The 15766-nt window shown below is 37.9% G+C and overlaps 1 protein-coding gene and 1 non-coding gene across 3 annotated transcripts in view; both read left to right on the plus strand.

Moving 5' to 3' along the window:
- Positions 1-424: 424 nt before the first annotated feature.
- The window catches only part of LOC127451112 (transportin-2-like), a 34798-nt gene continuing 19456 nt past the window's right edge, over positions 425-15766 (plus strand). Inside the window, exons 1-11 of one of the 2 annotated variants that reach the window (XM_051715544.1) lie at positions 425-960; positions 2226-2325; positions 10366-10441; positions 11527-11676; positions 11852-11958; positions 12145-12278; positions 14557-14638; positions 14734-14856; positions 14941-15059; positions 15330-15390; positions 15584-15755. In XM_051715544.1, the coding sequence (XP_051571504.1) occupies positions 2227-2325; positions 10366-10441; positions 11527-11676; positions 11852-11958; positions 12145-12278; positions 14557-14638; positions 14734-14856; positions 14941-15059; positions 15330-15390; positions 15584-15755 (1123 nt within the window). In that variant the 5' untranslated portion in view covers positions 425-960; position 2226. The remainder of the gene's footprint in view (positions 961-2225; positions 2326-10365; positions 10442-11526; positions 11677-11851; positions 11959-12144; positions 12279-14556; positions 14639-14733; positions 14857-14940; positions 15060-15329; positions 15391-15583; positions 15756-15766) is intronic. The other variant, XM_051715543.1, reaches the window with a different exon arrangement.
- On the plus strand, positions 15430-15499 carry LOC127452380 (small nucleolar RNA SNORD41). Its single transcript, XR_007899249.1, has one exon. It is a non-coding gene; the product is annotated as a small nucleolar RNA SNORD41 (small nucleolar RNA).

The raw sequence follows: 15766 nt of genomic DNA on the forward strand, positions 1-15766 counted from the left end.
TACACACACCAGCTCAGGACACTCACATCTCACCTGCTACTAAATCTAACATTACAACAACAGCATATATGGGTTCTGTGAAACAGCTAAATTTATGTTACCCACTCTTCTGCTGCACCCGTCTTCAAGACTTTTACCTCTCAGAGGTCTCTCCACCGCTGAAAAGCCTCGCTGATTTTGACGCGGCTCTTAGCCCTCGACTTGTCATAATCATTCTTTTTTAGTTTATATTCGTTTGTCCTTTTTCTCTTGGTCTGTTTCTCAGCCATTTGTCCTCTTTGGAGTTTAGAAAGTTTGCATCAGCCAGATTTGCAGTCACTCTTCTAGTGAATCCTCCACCACCCATCCTGTGCACGTGCAAGAACCACCCCTTGTTACTGACTGACTGGAGTAGTGTTGTGTGGATAGGTCCCATCCACTTTATTTTTGTCCCATTTAGAGAGCCAGAGCTGTGTTCAGATTTTTTTTTTTCAGCCCACCCACAGAACGGACAGCTAGCAGACTGAGGAGATATTTGCAGAATTTGACAAAAAAGTGTATTGGATTAGAATTACTGAGTGCACCTTTAAATGGACAGGAAATATGCTTTCATTTGAACAGTTTAAGACTGAGGTCAAAACATATATGCAGACGAAAAGTACAAATCTAAAAAGCTTGTTTACTATGTCTAATCATCGTTTTATATCTAATGTCATTTGAGATGGTTCGCTTTATTACTGTTTTTATTTCGACGTAAAAAATATTCTTAAATTGTTACAGGTGCTCTTGTTTGTAATTGTACTTAATGAATAATAATAATAATAATGATAAAAAGCAAAATTTTTGAGAGAAACTAGAGACATCCGTCACTTCCTCCTTCTAGAGCTCGTGCTGCGGAAGTGTTTGAATGTGCCATTGCGCGAGACTAGCGCGAGCTCCACGCTGCATGAACTGACCTACAGGCCTCTTTTCGCGGCATGTGTAAGTAAACACGCCGAGCTCTTTTGTAATATCAGACTTTTGTATATAATCTATAGCGTGGGTTCATAATTATTGCGTAGTTTGTGTTAGAACATATATTTATGCTAGATCATGTCCCAAAATGTACAAAGCCGCTGCTTGCTCGCGCGTACTGCTGTTTAGCTTCGGTTAGTTAGCTATTACTTGTTGCTTTGAGAGGTTAAAGTTTATAAAGGTACTATTACAATGATCACTGTTGTTGTTATGACTGTTAAGGGTTTATTGCACACGATTATGGGTCGTGCCTGCATGATTCCGCTTTATCAAAGTTATTTACATTTTAACCTAAAGGTGACTCGATGTTGATATCTTTCCTTATAAAGCTAGAATGGCTATACGAAGTGTTTATAAATGTGTAGTTACATGTAAAATGGGCATAGTCGTGATTTGGCCTTGAGCGGCGTGGGAGCTTCATAGCTCGAATTTGAAATATTCCTATAGTCTCCGTCTTTTTGTTTTGACCTTTCATCAAAAAGACTGACCTCAAATCGATAAAGCCAACAGTTTTCTTTTGTCAGCTCAATGTGGGGTGTGAACTAGACGGTTGGGTAGGACGGAAGACGAGGCCTTAGCACCATATGCATGACCATGTGCATTGCGTGCTTTTCAATGCTTTGATGTGGCATGAGTCCGACAACATCTGTGTAACTGATCAATAGGGAGATCAAACATTGAATAATCCCTTCGACTTGACCTTTTGTGCAACATAGCAGTGGTGGATTGAATTGCCTACAGTGTATTATATTTCACAAAGTTTTGCATATATAAATGCTGCAATTAGAGGAATCAGTTAAGTTTTTGGGACATGAACTGAAAAGTATATTTCCAGTTGTGTCTTGATTTGTGTTCATCTTTGTTGCCATTGCATCATGCATGTGGCATGCTCTTGAACTATAGGCCTAAAATGCAAAACATTACAAAACTATTTTTGTTTTGACCTTTTATAAAAACAAGTGCAGTCACTAAATTAGAGACCAAAAATATATATGATCATAAATGAAGTCAGACATAAGAGCAAAGGACATCTAAAACATTGGCTAACCCTTTTCTAATGTGCAACAAAGTAGTAATGGACTAAATCGGTCTACAGAAGTTCCCAAACATCAAAAGCGCAGAAAAGTTGTTTTGCTGTCGCAAATGTTGCAATAGTTGTACAACAAGAGGAACTAGTTTGAACACGAGGAACTCGTGAAGATATAAATGTTTCTATGTTGATTTGTGTGCAGGATGGAGTGGCAGCCAGATGAACAAAGCCTCCAGCAGGTGCTTCAGCTCCTGAGAGACTCGCAGTCTCCGAACACAGCAACACAGAGAGCTGTACAGCAGGTATCTTCAACATGACCAGACCCATACAGAATAGTCTTTACCAGGAGTTTTTAAGGATAATAATATTAGTGACCTTATTAGTCATCGGTAGCATTTTTTTTTTTTTTTTTTAGATTATCACTACTTGTCTGATTGGGCAATACTGGAAACTGATAATATCAGATGTAATTTTTTCAGTTCAAACAAAACACTTTCTATGTCATATTCAAAAATAATAAATCATTATCCATATTTTCTACTGTGCATCGGCATGTTTGGATTTCACTTGAAACACATGAGATCACTTAGTGTGCCTTTTTGAATTCTATATATTTTTTTTAAATTTAGTATTAGAGGTCGACCAATAGTGGATTTTGCTGATACCGATTACTAAGGGGGTGGGAAAGGCCGATAACTGATTTATCGGCCGATAGTTTTTAGAATCTATTTGTATAATGTCAAAACATTTTCTTATTCATTCTTTACTATGGCAGGCAAGACAAAGAGACCAAAATGAGTAAAATACCAGATGCAGTTTGTTGTTCAACCAAAATTCCAATAATAACCAGAAAAAAATTCAGATTTTGTTCACAATGCGGAACTTTTAAAGGGATAGTTCACCCATCTCATAATTTACTCACCCTTATGCCATCCCAGATGTATATGACTTCCTTTCTTCAGCAGAACACATTTGAACAAAATATCTCAGCTCTGTAGGTCCTTATAATGCATGTGGATGGTAACACAATTTTGATGCTCCAAAAATCAAATCAAATCACTTTGTCACACAGCCATATACACAAGTGCAATGGTGTGTGAAATTCTTGGGTGCAGTTCCGATCAACATAGCAGTCGTGACAGTGATGAGACAGTACCAATTTACAATAACATCAAATTAACACAGCACAATTTAAACATCTGATATACACATAATTACACTCAACAGTATACAAATAATAACATACACCGTACAGTATACAATACGCACTATATAGATACACATTATTCAATAAAAATAAAAAATAGAAATATATCAAAAAAGTATACATATATAGAATGTACAGTATTGTACTGTATTGACATTCAGGCTGTCGGTTGCACAGACAATCAGCATTAACATCATCCATACGACTCCAGTGGATAAATTAATGTCTTATAAAGCAATACGATCGCATTTGTTGCAAAAATATCAATATTTAAGTACTTTTTAACTATAAATCATTGTGTCCGGTAAGCAGCAGTATGCGCATTCACAAGAAGGCTGAGGTCACGCAGTATTTCCAGTGATGGCATGGCAACGTTCTGTTTGTTGCAGCAGACGCTCTCTACCTCTGTTGGCATTGCCTGGCATTACCTACATATGCACCACCATGTCTCCTGAGCTCTCTGTCTTTTTGGAGCATAAAAATCATGTTACCATCCACATGCATTATAGGGACCTACTGAGCTGAGATATTTTTCTATTTTTCTTCAAATGTGTTTAACTGAAGAAAGAAAATCATATACATCTGGAATGGCATGAGGGTGAGAGAATTTTCATTTTTGGGTGAACTATCCCTTTAAGTATAAACAAGCCCGAAACACACCCGGGACTCTTATTTTGAAATGACAAAATGATGAAAAACTATCGGCAACTTTTTTTGCTGGTAACTGATAGTTCCAAAAAGCAACTATCGGCACCGATTAATTGGTCAAACCGATATATCGGTCTACCTCTATTTAGTATGTATTAGGGGTGTAAAAATGCATCAATACATTGATCTGACGAAGAAATTTTGACGCAATATTTACGGAAATATAAGAATGAACTTTAAGTTTACTGCCGAGTTTACTCCCTACGACCCTACATAGGATAAGTGGGTAAATGTCTTGATGCTGCCGAGTTCGGCTTTCTGTGACATTATTCATTAGGGCTGTGTAAAAAATATTGATTTTCCGATGCATCACAAACTTCGTTTGAACAATCTCTATTGATTCTTAAATCCCAAGATTGATCTTTCACTTTGTGGCAACCATCTATAGTGCAAGTAAATCACTCGCATGTGCAACCAAGTCTCAAGCTATGCGACAAACAATATCTACTTTTTACTTTTTAACAATATCTTTTACAGTCAGTTCATTGTTTCCCCTAGGATTTTTTTCAGCAGCGGTGCTGTTGTGCGTGCGTCCACGAGCCCGTAACGTTGGACCCGTATTTACACACGTCGGTGGAGAAATGGCATAAAACGACCTTAGAATCATTATAGATGGGTTATTAATTTTCACCTTGTCCTGTTTGTGTTTACTGGGGGCTTTTGAAGGGCTCTGGATGGCTCTGGGGGTAAAATTTACTAAAACATCTCAACATTTACAACAATCTTACCTAAATCTTTCAGGGGGGTACAATTCTTACCTCTAGTTTCATTTAGATAGAATGATTTTTAAAGTATATAGCCTAATTATGGTCCTCTGCTTCAGTTACTTGTTTCTCAGCAAGACATGATGCAATCATGGGCTGACTAACACTTATGTTGTTGTTCTTGGCAGATACCTTTAACAAGTTCACCCAAAAATGAAATTTCTGTCATTACTCACCCTAAGCCTGTATGAATTTCTCTCTTCTGTGGAACACAAAAGGAGATGTTAGGCAGAATGTTAGCTCCAGCCACCATTCACTGTCGATATTTTTTCCCCATACATTCTCCCTAACATCTCCTTTTTCCACGGTAGATAGAAAATCATAAACGTTTGCAAGTGATGACATAATCACTTTAAGAATACAAGTCAATACTCACAAGTTACATTAAAATGGCTGTTTAACGTTGACAAAATGCATTGAACATGTTAACAGATGAAATCCTGAAAGAGAACCTTGCTTATATTATATGGATATTAAAGATAGAAAAGGATGTTTTTTCATCTTATGTATATTATTACAACCCCGATTCTGAAAAAGTTGCGACAGTATGAAAAATCGGATGATTGCAGCAACACCCCAAAAAAGTTGGGACAGTCGAGTGTTTACCATTGTGAAACATCAACATTTCTTCTAATAACACTTATTTAGCATTTGGGCACTAAAGACACAAGTTTAAGTTTAAAAAGTGGAATTTCCCCCCATTCATCCATTATGCAGGTCTTCAGCTGCACAGTTTGTACGGGGTCTTTCTTGCCGTATTGTGCGCTTCATAATACACTCACTGGCTGACGCCGCTAGTCTTAAAGAGACAGTACTGATTAAGCACATGTTCTACATATCAGTGCAAATACTTGTAAAAAGTACAAATTATGCAAGTAAACAAAAATTTAACAAATATTTATGCAACGTAATATATGCAATTTTGAGATATTAATTGATTGAATAGACTGATTTTGAACACTTTTCAAAAGCTAAAATGTGTCCAATTTGATGAAAATCCAATGATAAAATATAATTTGTAAAATTAATATTTTCGAATTGCCGTTAAAAGGGTTGCCTAAAAGGTTTCTTTATAATTAAGAGCATTAGCTGAGAGAGAATTTATTTTATATGGAAGTAAAATGGACATTGTAACACAAATGTACCCATATGAATCGATCTGGAATTGAGAGCTCGTGAATCTGAATCGAATTGAGAAATCTATCAATACCCAGCCCTATTATTCATAACTGTTTGCTTCCATTTGACCAAAGTGAGTTAATTGTCATCCATTCTCCAATTACGATATATAGTTTATATTGCTTTATATCTCCACAAAATGTGAATAGAATGAATAGAACACAGTCTGAATAAATGTTCGAGTGGTGGTGGCGTAGTGGGCTAAAGCACATAACTGGTAATCAAAAGGTTGCTGGTTCAATCCCCACAGCCACCACCATTGTGTCCTTGATCAAGGCACTTAACTCCAGGTTGCTCCAGGGGGATTGTCCCTGTAATAAGTGCACTGTAAGTCACTTTGGATAAAAGCGTCTGCCGAATGCATAAATGTAAATGTTAATGAGCGAAATCACTCATTCACTCTCTCTCTTTATAGTGAATGCCGCATAGTGCACTATATAGGGGATTAGGGGGGATTTCAGACTGTTCTGAAGGAAACTAATCAGTTAAAAGCTAAATGCCGGTTGATTAAAGTTACCTCTGATTGGTCGATACGTGGCAGCCGAGAAAAGAAAAAAACATTCTCGTAAATGTGCCGCCTTCGTTCTGCCACCTCTCCCATTGAGAATTAATAGAGAACTTGCAACTGCCTTTATACACTACTAATAGATTATTTCTAGTTTTTAATTCTTTGACCCTGCTTGATTTAAACATCTAAACAGACAGCACATGACATATTTTCTTTGTAATTATTGGTGCTATAATTGTTAACGTTACATGATATGCAAATCTGTAACACTTATTCCAAGGTTTACATATTGTCTGTTTGTGTTTGCATCAAGTCATTATGTTGCATTGTCCTTTATTCATATCATATCTGTAAAGCATGTAACATAAGTATTAGTTGTCTGTTAAAATATGCAGTCACACATAAGCCAAACCTTACTGATCCTAATGCATCTGTGACTCTTGTGCTCAAGTCTGGTGCATGCCTGTGCTGTCGAAATTAAGAACATTCAGTAAAAACGTTTAATATGTTTTCTGCATATTTTTGAAAGTAATTATGAATCGTTCTAAAATAATCTAATTAGGTGGATTCGAACTGTGACCAAATTTCAGATGTCACGATAAATTATAATTGGGATGCACTGATACTGGTATCAGAATCGGGTCTGACACCGCGCTCATGCACTCGTACTCGTAAAAGTGCTCCAATACCAAAAACCGATACCATCTGATGTACGAATGTGATTTATGTAAACATTCAGTGCACAAATTAAAATCACGTATGTCCTAATGAGATTATTTTACAGCAAAAGCTGCGATTTAATTATATAATTATTAGGGGTGTAATGGTTCTCGGTAAAAAACGAACTGTTCGGTTTGCCACCCACGGCTCTGTAAGCATTGGCACCGTGGTATTATGACGCATCTGGTGCACAAGGTTTAGCGAAGAAAATGAAGCATCAAATAGGCAGGCACAGTTACAATGGACACGCTCAGCTTGTGTTTCACATGAGTCAACTTGATGACATCACAGTTCTGCATGCGTTGTGTGTAGTTGAAAACGGCATGCGGAGAAAACGAGCCGCTGATAGACAAGTCCCCTGCGAGGGTTTCAAACAGGCAAGCGAGTTCTTCTTGTTGCGCGTAAGTGTCAATAATGCGCTTTGATTAATGGTATTAAGGTAATACATCGATAACTAATCATTTACGCCAACATCACCCAGGGAAATATCGCACGGCGCGCACACCACAGGTGAGCGAAACTGCACACACTCCCTTCCGTTTTTAAGCAGGCACTCTGTGCAAATTATGACAGACATGAAACAATAACTAAAGCACTTGGGGTGTTCATGTGGGATTTCCACACATGATTAAAATACTCGAGCCGCATTATCACAACATCCCTTCTTGTATCCATTTTAATAGCAGGGTTATTCCTTCAATAGTAATGTACAGCTTCTGAATTGTTAATATATATGTTGAGTTGAGTTTGAAATGCACTTTATGTTGATGTATAATCAACATAATAATACATAATAGTGCAGGTATTAAGTTAAAATGTTAATGATTTAGTAATTAGAGAAAATATATATATATATATATATTTTTTTTCAGGACCCTGACAATAATTAACCATGGTTTTACTATAGTAATATTGTAGGAACCATGACTGTAATAACCATGACAGCTGTCACCAGGATTTTCTTAGCAGAAATCATGGTTTTGAAGCAATTAACCATGGTTTTATAACAGTAATACTGTAGTTTCCATATAGTAACCATGGTTTTACTATATATTGTAACCATGTTGATATTGTGGTTACTATTATTTTACTACAAATACCATGGTAAAACTATGGTTACTGTTGTAAAACCAGGATTTTTATTAAGGGCAAACCTGTTGAAGTGTTTACCAAATAGAGTATTCTTTGGATTTGGCAGTAATGGCCGAACTGTACCGAAACTGTGACCCTAAAACCATGATACAAACCGAATTGTGAGAAATTTGAACCGTTACACCACTAATAATTATATAGTTTGCATGAGTAGCACACTGCAAATGTGAGCACTTGTGAATGTGTGGAGACAGTGTGGTGGCAACGCCAGCTGCACGTACATTTTAAAAGCTCCACCTTGTCTCATACACGGAAAACCGTAGAGTGCTCTGTTTGTAGCAGATGACAGTGAACAGAGCGCACATTCACTTTGTAGCATGAGGCACATATAGAGGGCATATTTATTTATTTAAATAGCAGCCATTTGTGGCTTAATAATAACTTTGAGTCACGTAGCGGCTGGCTTTTCCAGAGTGGGAAGCTTGTCATAATGTCAGAGCTCCATGGTCATAACACAAACACTACAAAATAAAAGCTCCGCTAAAATAAAAGCTCGATTTAAATAAAACAAAAAGTATGACAGAAATGTATTATTCACTGTTATACTGCTGCTACTACTACTACTACTACTACTAATAATAATACATCTATAGTAATTATATTATATTTAAGCAATATCTTACATCTGTGATGCTCCGTTATGTAGCACTTTATTTGACAGAAATAACTCCACTGTATTTTAGATTGTGCTGTGATGTTCTGAATAAAAGCATTGCATTTGACAAAAATAATACAATATCATATTGACAATTAATTATACTTTCATTTGATTAAAGTTTTAATGTATGAATGTATTTAAACACCATTTTGATGAGAAAATTGAAATAAACTGTTTATATGCAGGTCAGAAAAAAAACAGGTATCGGACTCTGTATCGGCGAGTACCAAATAAAAAGTATCAGTACTCGTAAAACAACTTCCGCTGCAGTCTGTTTATATGACCGTGCCCACAGCGCAGAATTATTATGGACTATTTTATGTACAATTTATCTCAAATAGTTAATCTAAATAGACCTACCTCACCTTAAAATCATTACCCGGGGATGATGAAGTAAAGAAAAACGGTGTCATGTTGTTTTATGATTTTAAACAGGGTGAATGTGAGTGGGGAGCACTTCACAGAGTAGAAGTACATTTTTTTATTGGAGGAATGCAAGAATATAGTACAAACAACAGTACATTTACACATTAAAGAGCATTAGAACAAGACCGGGGTATACAGTATGTCACAAAAAAAACGTATATTCCGAGGAAAGGCTATACACAGTATTTGCGATGATAACGATCACATTGCTTTCATGAATTGCGATCATCCATAGACGGATCGATGGGCGGATGTTTGGTTACGCTACTATTCGGTGCCAGATGTGACGACACGCGGACTGTGATAAAGGCCTATTCCTCATGGTTCTTGTGGCATAGTTACTGTTAAATACTTCCAGAGTTTAAGATATACCCATATCTAACACTTGTATAGATTAAATATCCAGAAATATTCTCTTATCTAAACATTTAGAGAATGTGAGCAACATACAGCATATGTGAAGGAGTAGTCTTGATAGGAGGAACAGTCTGTGGGGGGAAAAAAGGGAGGAATTCAGAGATGCCAGGAATCTATCTTTTGGCATATGTTTTATTTTATTAGTGCCAAATGGACAATTTGAACTGCAGTTATTTGTGTACAGTCAGTTAATATTAGTGGTGACCGAAATGGGTTTTTCAATGGCCGATAACGATGTGTAGAGAGCAGGATGGCTGATATAAATGTTGATAAACATAATACAATTTAACATCAGCAAATCAGATGTACACAATTTCTCAATTGAAACAAACACTTAGTTTATGCTATGTTTTCTCGAATTTGTGTTGACATGAAGAAAAAACCTTGAAAACAAAGTGTTGACTTTCTATTGACAAATCTATTGGTAGATTTTGGAACTGTCACAAGGGAAAGTTAACACAAGTTAATCGCAAAATGGCTAAATATCAGCGGATTAATTGGCCTGGCCGAGATATCGGTCTATCACTAGTTATTATTATTACGATTATATCTTAATGTGTAGTCTGGGTATATTAGCTGAATTATCTCTAACTATACTTTCAGAAACTAGAGCAGCTGAACCAGTTTCCTGATTTCAACAACTATCTTATCTTCGTCCTGACAAGGCTGAAAACTGAAGGTGGGTACACATGAATGTAGGTTGTGTCACTCTGGCTTCTCTTCATCTGTTTGCCATTTCAGACAGTTACATATTCTTTATAAATTACTTGTATGACTAGGGTTGGGAACCTAGAACCTGTATCGGATGATCTTCATGACTTTCGGTTCTGTTAACGGTTCCCCTGCGTGAATTTTCCGCCAATGCGGCTGGAACACCGTACTGAAATACTCTGACAAAGTTTCCAGCAGTGTATTTTTGCAGCAGCGCTGCCCTCTACTGGGTCTACAGTGTAAAACGCACAAACAAATGACGAATTACCTCTAGCGAGCTCTGTTAAATCTACAGCGTGAAACAGACAGCGCTTCCGGTATGGTCTGATTCCCAAAAGAATGATTTAGATGAGCTGATTCTTTTGACTCTAAAGTGCGAAACATACAGCGTTTCTGGTCTTGTCCGGTGTAGTATTAATCTTACATGTTCTTCTGATGTGCAAGTTATGAATGTCCAACTCTAAATTAAATAAGAACCGTTTTAGTTTTATAAGCTTGAAGTACAACATGAGACAACAGAACACAGTCTAAACTGTCTCTGGAACTGTTACTGTTATGCCATGTGACTTCAGACCTGTGAGACTTTAATCAAGCAGTGCAGTTACTGACTGGTTGTTCATATGACAGTGTTTAATTAAAGATACATGAGTTTTGTAATACAGGGAATTTTATATATATGTAAAAGAATGACTGAAATGGTTTGTTTAGATACAGTCCATATATAGCCTAGTTAGGATCAATTATTGGATTAGATATACGTCTCTAAAAAGTCAGCAAACACACCTAATTATTTCTGATTTGTTATATCTGCTCTGTAGAAATCTTAAAGGATATCATCATTTGGCAACAGACTGCAGAGGATAGTAAATCTAATAAGAATTGCATTTCTCATTTTCAAATAATTCTTCCTCAAAAGTACTAAAAGAACTACTGGAATCATTACTGGAACCGTTAAGGAACCGCAATCGTTAAGAGGAATCGGAACCGTAATCGTTACATTCCTAACGATTCCCATCCCTATGTATGACTGTTTACTTCCCTTACTTGGTGCAGATGAGCCAACTAGATCTCTCAGCGGTTTGATACTGAAGAATAATGTGAAGGTCCACTATCAGAACTTCCCTCCTGCTGTAGCACATTTTATCAAGCAGGAATGTTTAAACAACATCGGAGACCCATCCCCACTCATCCGTGCTACTATTGGTGAGTCTGTTTGATTGGTCCGGAAATGCCTATAATTTGTTATATAAAGAGCAATTGTTGTTATATTTGCAATGCAAATATCCTATCTGAATATGAACATTACAGTTGAGTGAATGCTAATCGTCTAGTTCTGCGTGCTGAAATTTGATTTGTTTTCCTGTTTATCTATATTCAGGCATCCTTATCACAACGATTTCCTCCAAAGGCGAGCTGCAGACATGGCCGGAGTTACTGCCTCAACTGTGCAACATGCTCAACTCTGAGGACTACAACACCTGTGAGGTCTGCACACCGTTTCACTCCTACCTACTGTTTAAACCCACCTGATCCTGCTGCTCTCACTCTTACATTTCCCTCATTTCTCAGTGCGTTTGTCTTGCACACTCTGCCTTATACAAATTAGAAATTAAGCAACATATACAGATTAGTGTCTCAGTTGCTCTCATTCATAGTTTATTTCACACACAGGGTTCATTTGGAGCTTTGCAGAAGATCTGTGAGGACTCATCTGAGCTGTTGGACAGCGATGCTCTGAATCGACCCCTCAACATCATGATTCCCAAATTCCTGCAGTTCTTCAAACACTGCAGCCCCAAAATCAGGTCAGACTCTCAGAATTAATATTTAATTTAAAAGACAAAAAAAAATCAACAGTTCCCCAATTGAGTTTCTTAATGTTCCTGTTTATACTGCGCACTAGTGATCGACCGCTAAATCGGGTTTACCAATTAATCGGTGCCGATAGTTGCTTTTTGGAACGAACGATTGCACTATGTAACACAATTTTTGTTCCTGGGTAGTAAGTGTTATTTCCTAATTGCTTATGCCTCAAAAGTATAGAAAATGGCTATTATTCCCCACAAACTTTGCTTTTGTGACCAGGACAGTTATATCTATTTCCATTGAGAAAACGGGTGAATTTGTGTCTTTTCGTTCACATAAAATCAGAAAAAAAACAACATATGAATCCAAAATCCTTCTTTATCTGTGGTCCGACGAAGACACCGGCTTTGACCTTTGCCTCAGACAGCTTAGGGAAGAAGTCTTGAAGGTACTTGAAGGCTGCCGACTCCTTATCTAGAGCCCTGACAAATTGTTTCATAAGGCCCAATTTGATGTGCAGTGGTGGCATCAGCACCTTCCGGGGGTCCAACAGTGCCTCCCACTTGATGTTGTTCCTCCCCACTTGACGTTGTTCCTCCCCACAGAGAACTCGGTCCGCTGTGGCCAGTCCCGCCTGTGGTTTCAAAGACGTCAGATTGTGGTACCATTCATATTACACAACTGTCTGTCTTGTCATGGAAGTCGTAGGGTTTTCAAATGACACGAGGAATCAGCGACGGGTGAACACATTACAAAACATTTCACTATTGACGAATCCCTGACGACTCTGCCTGGACTCCAAATTACGTTTCACAACAGAGTACACGCAAGAAGATACGAAAACAAATGCATGATCATATGTTATGCATTTCAGAATATGATGTGTATGTTTTTAATCGCCTAAAGGCATCATAGATTTTATTGGTTACAATATGAAAAAGTACCTCCTACTGAAAAATCTTACCTACTTGCTTACCTGACTGTCCAAGAGAATTGGCAATTTCTCTCCAACTCGTCTCTTTCTCCACCCGGTTGTGGTACAGTTTAAAGGAAACATCAAATAGGCACTGGTGCTTCTGCCAATGTTCCACTACTTTTTCCTCCATTTCTTCAGTCCAATGAGACTTTTTTGATACCGCAGCCATGCTAGTTGATGTTCTGTTGCAGGTACATCAGGACTCCTCCCACTGAAACTTCCAGTGCCTCGTTTCTTGCTCTCTCATTGGCTGTAGGTCAACGCTGCAGTTGTATTCAGTCAAAACACATTTCACATTGCGCGATTTGGAATCGCAGACAGGTCCAGATATTTAACATGCTAGATATCTCGCTGACATCGGTGACGCTTCTCTCATATCGTGTCTTTGATCATTCATACATTGCGTTTGTCGCTCCCGACAGTTCTAATTTGCCTATGATTTCGGGCTTTTGTCGGCGATCTCCACAAAACTGTCGGCGAGTGAAAATCGGCATAAGTCTGTGTGGGTGGGGAAACATGATATTTAAGGAATCATTTTATTACCCTCATGCCGTCTTTGTTCTGCGGAACACAAGGATATTTTGATAAATTTATGATGTTTATATCCATACAATGCAAATAAATGGGGACCAAAACTTGAAAGCTCCAAAAAGTACATTAAGGCAGTATAAAGTAATCATACGACTCCAGTGGTAAAAACCATGTCTTCTGAAGTGATAAGATCGGATATGGTTTAGAAACAGACAAAAAATGTAACTCCTTTTTTTAATAATAAATCTTGACTTCTGCAGTCTCCTCGACCCAATAATAAGAGAAGCTCTATTACACTTCCTTGCGCTTGACATATGCGTTGTACACGCCTTTATAGTGAAAAAGGAGTTCGATTTAGTCTTTTTCTCACCCAAAACCGATAGTATAGCTTCAGAAGACGTGAATTAAACCACACGAGACATATGGATTACCTTTATGCTGCCTTTAAGTTGTTTTCGGAGCTTGAAAGTTTTGATCCCCATTGACTTGCACTGAATGGATAGAAACACACAGAATCATTTATCCTTCAAAATCTTCATTGTGTTCCACAGAAGAGCTCATACTTGACTAATATCATAGCCTGATATGAATCGCCCAATCAAATCCCGCCCTACTGTTTCACTCAGTAATGCACATTATGGAAATTAAATGCATTGTGAATGCCATTTTATGTTATCTTTACCTGTAATTAATATCCTGAAGAAAAATAAAGTTTATATATAATTATGTATATGAGAATCTGCTTCAAATATCTTCATATGGATCTATAGATCTCATGCTATTGCCTGTGTGAACCAGTTTATCGTTGGAAGAGCTCAGGCCCTGATGGACAACATTGACCTGTTTATTGAGGTACTTTCAGTCTTGCACTGTTAATATGCTGAATTTTGATGATGATTTAATAATTTCATTATTATATTTATCTTTTTACTTCTCTTTTTTTCCAGAGTCTGTTTGTGCTGGCTGCAGATGAGGACTCTGAGGTGAGGAAGAACGTGTGCAGAGCTCTAGTCATGCTGCTGGAGGTGCGAATCGACCGGCTCATCCCACACATGCAGAGCATTGTAGAGGTAAGTTGACCCGCCCCTGTCACTTTGAGTGACGTGCGTCTTGACCAGTCAGAGCCACTGATGCTGTTGGTTTTGTTTCTGCAGTACATGCTGCAGCGCACACAGGACCCGGATGAGAACGTGGCTCTGGAGGCCTGTGAGTTCTGGCTTACATTGGCTGAGCAACCAATCTGTAAGGACGTCCTGTCTGGACACCTTGCACAGTAGGTCACTTTTTGCTGTTATTAACAATAATAATGCTTATCAATATGAATGATTCATATTATAGCTCATGTATTCTAGTGGTCTGGGTTGCACAAAAACAATAGTGTGAATGGAAAGTGAACTGAGACACAAAATATAGACCAAAAATGAGATCTATGAGTCCATTATAATTAAGGCCAAGGACAGTGTGAATGCAGGACTATCTACCTTGGGTGAATGATCGCTTAAGAGAGTTTTAAACTTTTATCACATGACTCTGTCTCCCTTAGGTTGGTTCCTGTTCTGGTGAATGGGATGAAATACTCTGAGATTGACATCATTTTGTTAAAGGTTAGTAAATTGGTTCTCTCTTCACTTCAAGTCTGACTTTTGGGTGTGACGATATCTTTCATATTGAGATTTCTTGATGATTTTCATGTATTCATACTGTCTGACCCAAAGCCTAAAGCTCGGGCATTACTGTACATATTGTCTAGAAAATCCCATCTCTGACCTTGTGTTTGCCCTTCTGTTAATGATCCAGGGTGACATGGAAGAGGACGAGGCTGTGCCAGACAACGAGCAGGACATCAAGCCACGCTTTCACAAGTCTCGTACGGTCACCCTTCGTCATGAGGGAGCTGAGGGGGAGGAGGGAGAGGACAGCGAAGATGATGACGACGATGATGATGACAGTCTGTCTGACTGGAATCTACGTAAGTAGATG

This window comes from Myxocyprinus asiaticus, chromosome 14 (assembly GCF_019703515.2).
Source record: "Myxocyprinus asiaticus isolate MX2 ecotype Aquarium Trade chromosome 14, UBuf_Myxa_2, whole genome shotgun sequence".
Classification (NCBI taxonomy): domain Eukaryota; kingdom Metazoa; phylum Chordata; class Actinopteri; order Cypriniformes; family Catostomidae; genus Myxocyprinus; species Myxocyprinus asiaticus.